Raw genomic sequence first — 10257 nt, 5'->3', positions numbered from 1 at the left:
ATTAAAAGAACAAAATAATTAAAACATGTTTGCAAAAGTCATCAAAGAATGATGCACAACCGCATGTGACTAATTTTCAAAAGAAAAGTTTGCAAGAATCAAGATTGTGACAGATTCATCTGCAAATAATTCTAATAAGGCTGCAAATGAAATTCTGATAGGTCTATTCCTATCCAATTAAAAATATTTCACTCACAACAGTAAATATTCTTTTATTAATATGTATTTATTTTTTAGAACATGAGCGTTGAATTAGCATTTTTGAACAAGCGTTTGTTATATAAAATCAAATCTCGAATACACCATATATTAAAATAATATAAGATATATTAAATTAAAATGATATAATAAATATATCATATAATAGAATATGTATCATATCACATAATATATATTATTGATACAAATCAATATATTTTTTTAGAGAAAATAATAGTGTAACAAGACTGTATATGAAAAATTTTAAAATATTAAACATGTTTGTGATATTTATCAAAATGATGATATGTTAAATATAATTTTCTATATTTTGCTATTTTATTTATTAAAAAATGTATCCTATAATATGATACACAATAAAAATTAAATTCTCGATATATAATTTGACTATTATTATTAGAAACTTTTAAAATCATTCTTTTCTGTTATATTAAAATAATTCATTTATATTTATATATATATAATTTAATAAAATTAATTAAACTATAATTTTTAAAATATAATATAAATATGTAAAATAAATATAAAATATATTTACAATATGTATTTAAAGAAAATGACAAAATAAATATAAAAAACAAATTATATATTTAATTCTTATTGGAAAATCTTGTTAAACATATATATATTTTAAATAAATATAGTTTAAAGTTTGTTTTGATTTTAAAATCATTCAAACTGTAACATAAACTAAAAAAAATGGTTTGACAAATTTTCAACCCAAACTAAACCATTTTACAAACTAAACCATTTAAATATGCATTTAAATGAATTAGCGTTTTTTGACAGGCGTTGTTATATAAAATCAAATACGGTAGATTCGATCTAATTTGATATGTTTTGATATATTTTAAAAATTAAATTTAAAAAGTATAGAAAATTTTTTTAAATAAATTAAACAAAATTATAATTATAATTTGATCTAATTTATATTATAATTTAAATTATAATTATTAATATTTTACGTTACATATAATATATATAAAAAACGATATATATCATAAAATATATTGAATTAATATGATATAATAAATATATTATATGATATAATATGTATTTTATCATACAATATATGTTATCGATACAAATTAATACATTTTTTTAGAAAAAATATAGTGCACTACGAGTATATATAAAAAATTTTAAAATATTAAAATTATTTTTGATATTTATCAAAATAATAACTTGTCAAATATAATTTTCTAATATTTAACTATTTTATTTATTAAAAATTAATTAAAATTATTTATTAAAAAATTAATTAAAAATTAACTTTTTAATATCATACAATACGATATACAATAAAAAATTAAACTTTTAATATATAATTTAATTATTAGAATTAGAATTTTTAAAATCATTTTTTTATTATATTAACATTATTTATTTACAAATATATATAATTTAAAAAATTAATTAAATTATAATTTTTAAAATATAATATAAATATAAAATATCTCGATAATATATTTTAAAAAATAATGAAATAAATATAAAAAATTGTACACCTTGCCAGCATGCATTTATTCTTTCTTAATTTAATTGGTCAAAGTGAAAGTGAATCAAGGATTTCGGCCACCCAGAGGACTTGCGGTCAAATTTAATTATTATTGTTTGGTGGCTCTATAATGCATACAAACCTATTATTATAATAATATATTAATAGGTTGACAATTATTCTTTGAGCTCTGTAAAAGTGTTGAATTAACATTTTTGGAGCAGGCGTTGTTATATAAAATCAAATATGGTGGGCTCGGTCTGATTTGATGTGTTTTGAGAGATTTTATAAATCAAATTAAAATATATTTAAAATAAATCAAATTAAATTAAAAAAATAATTTAATTTGATTTATATTATAATTTAAGTTATAATTATTAATATTTTATAATATAAATTTTAAAATATTAAGAATATTTTTTATGTTTATCAAAATAATAATATGTCAAATATAATTTTTTATTATTTTATTTATTAAAAAATTAATTAAAATTATTCATTAAAAAATAATCAAAAAATTAACTTTTTAATATCATATAATACGATATATGATAAAAATTAAAATTTTAATATATAATTTGATTATTATAATTAAAAATTTTTAAAATATAATATAAATATATAAAAAAACATTAAATATTCCTATAATATACTTTTAAAAAATAATAAAATAAATATAAGAACAATTGTAAATGTAATTCTTATCAAAAAATTTTGTTACTCTTTCTTAATTTAATTGGTCAGAATGCACGTGAATCAAGGATTTCAACCACCCACAAGAGTTGTTGTCAAATTAAATTATTGCCATTAGATGGTTCTATAACGCATTCAAACCTACTATAATAATAATATATTAATAGATTGACAGTTGTCTTTGGGCTCTGCAAGAGTGTTGAATTAGCATTTTCAGACAGATGCTGTTTTATAAAAGGGAAAAGGGAAATTATAAAAAATAGCCAAAATATCCTCTCACTAAGCAAAAATACCAAAACCATTATTTTCAAACGAAAATATCCAAATTCACTATTTTTAAGCAAAAATGTCCATGACTTTTTCTAAAATATCAAAATTATCCTTCCTCTCATTTATATAAACCTTCCTCACTCATTATGAGGTGTTAAATGAAATTTTATTAAAATTAGAGGCGCATTTTGATATTAAACATTGTAAGAGCATTATAAATTTCTCAATGAAATTTTATGAATAGATAATTGAGGGGTCAAATTAAATGTTATTAAAATTGGGGGCATTTTGATATTAAACATTGTAGTAGCATTATAAATGAAATTTTAAGTTTTTTCAAATTTCATCATTTTATGATATATCGATTCGTATTTTCTAAATTTCTGAAGAATTTTTTGATTGTTACCATTCTAGGGTGTTTCAACTTTTAGAATTCGAATTTCAGTTTCATTTTTGTTAATTTCACCGTTTTACGATATATCGACTCGTATTTTCCAGATTTCTGAAGAATTTTTTGATTATTGCCATTATAGGGTATTTCAACTTTTAAAATTCGAATTTCAGTTTTATTTTTTCGAATTTCACCGTTTTAGGATATATAGACTCGAATAACATGTTATGAATAAATAGATATATTGAAATACCCGAAAATGTCAATAATAAAAAAATTACTCGAAAATCTAAACAACAGATCTAAATTTATAAAACTACATGTTCAAATAGCTTATGAATGAGAACACCAAAAAATTGATCAAAAATTTCTTAATTACATCATAAAACGTGTCTAAGAAAGCACGTCATAATTATAAATATCAAATTTGAAAATTACATATGAAAAAAGTCTAGTCCGGTCACAAACAAAATCAAAATCATAAAAACCGAAAATCCTAAATTTGATAAAATAATAAAACTGCATAATACATATTGAAACAGTTTTATTTTGGCCTCCAAATTCAGTGCAACTGGCAAAATAGGTTGTCGTTATAGAGCTCGAAACGAGCTTCGCATTAATATATTATAGGTCCCGTAACTCCTCCCGGATCAAAAGTTATGGTTGTTCAAAGTTTGTCTTATAAAAATCCTATAGTTTTAAAAAAGTTAATTTTCACCCAACAGCCCACTGTCACATGGAAAATTTCAAAAAAGTATACAGTGGAATGAGGACTCTCACACAACTCCTCGATTTTTTGAAAAAGGCTAATTAACCCCCTAACCCACTGTCGACAGTGGGAGAAATCGTTCCACAGTAGGAAACACTGTTCCCACTATCGACTGCTGACAGTTTCGAAATGAATTTTCAACTAAAAATTTGTCGTTTCGGTCTCCAATTTCAATACAAATCAAATCTATGTAGGCTATAATACAAAACCCCTCAACCAATTCAACGAAAACGACTAATAATCAAAACATTTCAAGCATTGTTTAAAATCGAAACCCTAAACCCTAAACCGCAAAATCTCACTCAAATCTCAATAATATGAACAATAAATTGATTCAAACAAGATGACGAAAGACATTTTAACGTGGTGTGCCATTTTTGGTTGCCGAAAACCACGAAAATCGTCAAAAATCCAACCGACAGTGTGATGACAGTGGGACAAGGGAAAATTTCAAATTTTCCCTTGTTTTTGAATAGTGATTTCACAGTGGAGACAGTGGAAATTTGATGGGTTTACATATGGGCAGTTTCGATATTTTACAAAAATTGGGCATTTTTGCTTTAATTTGAATTTTTTGGACAATTTCACTTAAATCCCCTTACTTTTGCTTTTTTTTTTATAATTTCCCTTTATAAAATTAAATACAGTGGATTCGATCTGATTTGATGTGTTTAGAGAGATTTTATAAATCAAATAAAAAAATATTTAAATTTTTTTAAAAATAAATTAAATCAAATTAAAAAAATAAATTTTGATTTTATTTATATTATAATTTAAATCATAATTATCAATATTTTATAATACGATATAATATATATAAAAAATTATATATATAATAAGATATATTTAATTAATATAATATAACAAATATATTATATGATATAATATGTATCTTATTAGATAATATGTATTATTGATACAAATCAATATATTTTTTTTAAATGATAGTGCAATAGGGGTATATATAAAATATTTTAAAATGTTATGAATATTTATGATTTTTATCAAAATAATAATGTATCAAATATAATTTTATAATATTTTACTTTTTTATTTATTAAAAAGTATATTATATAATACGATACATGATAAAAAATTAAATTTTTAATACATGATTCGACTATTATAATTAGAACCTTTTAAAATCATTTTTTTCTGTTATACTGAAATCATTAATATATATATAAATTAAAAAAATTAATTAAATTATAATTTTTTAAAATATAATATAAACATATAAAATAAATATAAAATATCTCTATAATATATTTTTTAAAAAAATAACAAAATAAATATAAAAAACAAATTATACATCTAACCTTTATTAAAAAATTTTGTCAAACATATATATATATATATTTTTTAAAAGAAATACAATTTACACTTATTAGCAACTTACTGTTCATCATCGACAAATTGTGAGGGCAGTGCTTCGATCAGTGAATGGTTTAAAATCTAAAGACTGAAGTTATATTTTGTAGGTAACACGTGGAACACAACTGTTGAATTAGCTACCAGTCTACTTTGATTTTCGGACAGGCACTTGTTATATAAAATCAAAGACAAATATAGTACAAGCCAGTGAGATAGCATAAGTTTAAGTGACACATTTATAAAATGAAATGTATTATGGTCCGAGCTGAAACATAATCGAGGGCAAGGAAGAACTCTCTGGTGCAATCTACCACACAACTATTTCTTATTTTCCGGGGTCAAAAGATTCAGGTTCAATTCCAGTTGTTTAGTTGTTTTTATGATATATTATTATCATTTATTCATTTTCATCCACTCAAAATTAATCAAGGTGGGTTATTTTGATATTCCTTCCTAGGCATATTGGAGAGGAGGATCTCGGGAAGCTGATGCTGCTCTCAACCACAGTACTCTTATTTCTTATTTTCCGACCAAAATACTCAGGTTCAAATTACTCTACTTATTCATGTTCTTAATTTGTTCTTGAGTAATTGGTTGGAGTAATTGGTCGCATAATTAATGAATACTCTTTTGAACATACAATAGACTTTAGGTGGGGATAAATCTTTTGGCCGAATTTAAAACAACTTGAGTAAAAGAGTAGCTTTACACGTCAGCACAGTCCTCCACTCTTCTCTTTCTCCTCGTGCGACCTCCACCTGCCACTGCCCTCATCCTTAGGAATCCAATGTGTTTATTATTATTTTATTATATTTAAAATGCACCGTTGGTTCTTTCATTATAAACCCGGACTGTGAATTGTGCGTCCAAGGCCAGGAACCACAAGAGTGACACGTCCCTGCTGTGAGTTAGCTGTGGCTTTCCAGAGATGGAAAATGAACTCAGGTCAGTCCATGCTGCTTTTACATTTCATTCATGATTCTCCTTGGCTCAACAGCCATATTGACTATTGTTATCCTCCTTTTTTTTAGAACAATAAACTTGGAGATGAATGCTGTCATTAAACATGGAGACCTGATCCAAAAGTTGCTAGATGACACTGATGAAAGCCTGGAGTTCGATTCTGTTCTTGATCTGTGCCGTATATACAGGGTGCCTGAAAACATTCGAAGAGGAAATGAAGAACTTTACACTCCTCTGTTAATTTCTATTGGTCCTCTTCATCATGGCACACCAAAATTGGCCGTTATGGAAAATAAGAAAAAACAGTATCTGAAAAGTTGTTGTGAACGAACAAAAACAGAGAATATAGATCGTATTCTAAGTTTTATCGAGGACAATGAAAGAACCATCCGTGCTTGTTATGCGGAAGCATCTACACTTGAGAGTCTTGAGTTTGTGATAATGATCCTATATGATTCTATCTCCATCATAGAGCTCTTCCTTAGAGAGAGATTTCAAGATAGAAGTGACATATCACCAAATAAAATTTCACTATGCAGAGACTTGCAGTTATTCGAAAATCAACTTCCATACTTTGTTCTTGAGAAAATATACAAGTTAGCTTTTGATGTCAGTTACAGCAATCCTTCCTTAATGGAGCTTTCTTGCTACTTTTTTGGGGACACAACAAGTGTGGAGCACGGTTGCTACCTTTCGAGATTAACAGAAGGGGAGTCAGTTAAACATTTCACGGATTGGAAAAGAATCACTTTGCTCAAAAGCGACCCAGGGTACGCAGAACTTCCAAAAGAATTCTCAGGAGAACTTCCAAAAGAATTTTCAGGAGAGCGGGTCTATAATTTACCTTGTGCAGTGAAGCTTCATGAGTCAGGGGTAAAGTTTATTCGTAAAAAAATTGCGAAGAACATATTTGATATAAAATTTAAAAAGCGAAAGCAGTTGATCCCATTTTTTAAAGTCGATGAATTGCAGATACCACAACTGTCAGTAAATAAGTGGACCCAAGGTGAATTCGGAAACATTATTGCTCTCGAGCAATGTCTTTACCCAGACAATGCTCTAGTTTGCAACTATGTTGAATTGATGGCCCATCTTATCAACACTAAAGAGGACGTGGATTTGCTTGATGAAAGAGGAATTATTTCCAATCAAACGGGGGACAATGTTTTAGTGGCAAATATGTTTAAGAAATTTAATGTACTTGCAGGACCAACGTCATACAATCAGGTATGCGCCGACCTAAAACGGCACTACAACAATCCGTGGAACAGGGTCAAGGTAAATTTGAAAATAGGAACTTTGAAAAGAGTGTATTTCAACAATCCATGGAAAGGTGCAGCAACTGTTGCGGCAATAATACTCTTGCTTCTAACTGTCGTACAAACTATATGTTCTATCTTACAAGTTACGTAATTTCAATTGATTCTTATATTAAACCCAGGATCTATTTGAGTATAAATTATTATTAATTTGATAAAAAATTGATAAATATAAATAATTATTATATTTGAGTATAAGTAATAAAAAATAATAAAATATTATTTTATTTAAGTGTTTTTGGATATAATTATTATAAAATAATTTTTCATATTACTTATTAGATTAATTGAAAATTAAATTATTTTTATCTGAAAAAATTAATAAAATTATAATTATAATAAAATAAAAATTATTTTAATAATATTTTAATACTAAGATAAAATTAAAGGTGTAATCAATTTTTTTATATATTATTTATCTATTATTATTGATAATAAAAAATTATTTTAATATTTTATAATTAATTAATTAATTAATATAATAAATTAAATAAAATAATATAAATATTAAAAAATAAATTATCAACATAGTAATTATTGATGGAACCAAACCACCCCAAATCAAATTCCGATGTGTCTATTCATCCACATTTATTTAAAGCCAGATGGTAGAGAAGGGCATCAATAACAAAATAAATGCTCCTGCAAAATAAATATTCAAATGATGCACAACCATATGTGTCTATTCAAGATGGTAGAAATGAGCATCGATAACAAAATAAATGCTCCTGCAAAATAAATATTTAAATGATGCACAACCACATGTGTCTATTCAAGAATCAAGATTTCTGATTAGATTCGCCAGCAAAGATGTTCAATAATTCCGAGAAGGCTGCAATTGAAATTCTAATGGGTCTATTCATATCCAACTAAAAATTTCTCGGCACAAACAATACTCTTTTATCAATACGTATTTATTTTTCCTTCATTTAATTGGTTGCAGTGAACGTAAATCATGCCTTAGAAAGTTTTTTAAGAGATTTTCGGCCACCTAGAAGAGTTACTGTCAAATTAAATTATGTTGGTGTAAGGCAGTCCTACGATGCATGACAAACCAACCATTGCAATAATAACCAAGCTCTGCACAGCTGTCGGATCTGCCGTGATGTCGCTCAAACCTAGATGCAATCAGGAACCATCAGGAGAGAAGAGAAACATATTCTGTACAGTTCAACACTCTCTTTATTCAAACCATTATACACACTGTTTAATCAATCTACGATTCTGTTATAACAGAATCTTTTTTTAATGCATTTAACAATCCAAAGACAAGCTTGGCCCATGTCTTCTTCCTTTATTCAATGCATTTTATTGCCAAAAGTTATTCCGTAGAAAACAAAAATTAGTTTATATGAAAAGGAAAAAAACCAAATATGTGAAAAATTTTCTTAAAAGAATAATGACCGTAAAAATATATAAGATTCTCAGCTTCATGAAAGACAATAAAAAAAAGATTTGTTTTTATTACACAAAAATATTTATACTTGAGAAACGTAAATTTGTTATGATATTTCTATATAATTTTATCCCGTGGTAAATACCTTCTTAAGATATAAATGATATTATTAATTTTATTATCTATCTCTCAGTAATTAAATTATTGTTATTGTAAAATAACTCTATCATACTTTAGTAATATTAATGGACTAATGATCATATTTCACCTGTATCTATCTCTTATAATTTTCTCTTTTCATTCAGTTTTTATCAGTTTTTATTGTTTGTATTAACTCTTCTATTAATTATGCATTAATTGTACTTTAATAATATTAATGGATTGATATCGTTTCTATCTACTATACTCTCTCATGATCATTCCGATTTTTTAATTTATGATTGCTTGTCTATCACTCTATTTACCATTTTATTATGTGTGGGTTATGACTAGATAATCATGTCCATGATGCACCTTAAGACTAGAATCAGTATATTAAGCAGCATTTAGTTTAGATGATATTTTATTATTAAAATATAAAATTTTTTTAAAAATAAATTATATAAAAAATTATTTAATATAGATAATTATTATATTTGATAAATTTTCATAAATATAAATAATTATTATGTTTGATTAAAGATAATAAAAAAATACTAATAAATTATTTTACTTAAATATCCTTAAATATAATTAATTTTGAATATTTTTATATTATTTGTTATATTAATTAAAAATAAATTTATTTTTTGTCTCAAAATATTAATAAATAATAATATAATTATAATAAAATCAAGATTACATTAGTAATATTTTAATATTTAAGATAAATGTGGTAATTAGATTATCACTTATATTGTCTATTGTGTCAGTATTAATAATAAAATATTATTATAATATTTTATTATTGATAAATTAAACAAGATAATATAAATAATAAAAGAAAAATTATCAAAATAATATTTAAATCTTTTGAACTAAATGCGCCTAAAAGTTTTTGGATAATAAATGTAAGCAGTACTATTAACATATACATCTGGAAGGAGACTATGATTCAAGCACCCGGTAAACTAGCACTTAGTAAACTTAATCCAGACTTAGTGGCGTTTGGTTAATAAATAATAAAAATTATTTTAATAATCTATTATTTATTATTTAGTATTCATATTATTTTATTTGATTTATAAATAATAAAAGATTTTATTTTTATTTTAGGTATTAAAAATTTTTTAAGATTATTTTGTTTTTATTATAATTATATTCTTATTTATTAATTTTTAAAATAAAAGTAATTGTATTTTTAATTAATATAACAAATAATATAAA

General features: G+C 24.4%; 1 protein-coding gene across 1 annotated transcript; it reads left to right on the top strand.

Annotated features, from left to right (window-relative positions):
- Positions 1-6261: 6261 nt before the first annotated feature.
- Positions 6262-7590, top strand: LOC123208723 (UPF0481 protein At3g47200-like). Its single transcript, XM_044626240.1, has one exon. It carries the CDS (start codon positions 6262-6264, stop codon positions 7588-7590), a length of 1329 nt encoding a protein of 442 aa, XP_044482175.1.
- The last annotated feature ends 2667 nt before the right edge of the window (positions 7591-10257 follow it).

This window comes from Mangifera indica, chromosome 2 (genome assembly GCF_011075055.1).
Source record: "Mangifera indica cultivar Alphonso chromosome 2, CATAS_Mindica_2.1, whole genome shotgun sequence".
In the NCBI taxonomy this organism is placed as follows: Eukaryota; Viridiplantae; Streptophyta; class Magnoliopsida; order Sapindales; family Anacardiaceae; genus Mangifera; species Mangifera indica.
The sequence above is the reverse complement of the archived record's forward strand: the minus strand, read 5'-3'. Positions and strand labels throughout refer to the sequence as shown.

What these genes read in the sequence shown, in the direction of transcription:
- LOC123208723 (XM_044626240.1), top strand. Translation starts at nt 6,262, where the DNA reads ATGAATGCTGTCATTAAACATGGAGACCTGATCCAAAAGTTGCTAGAT.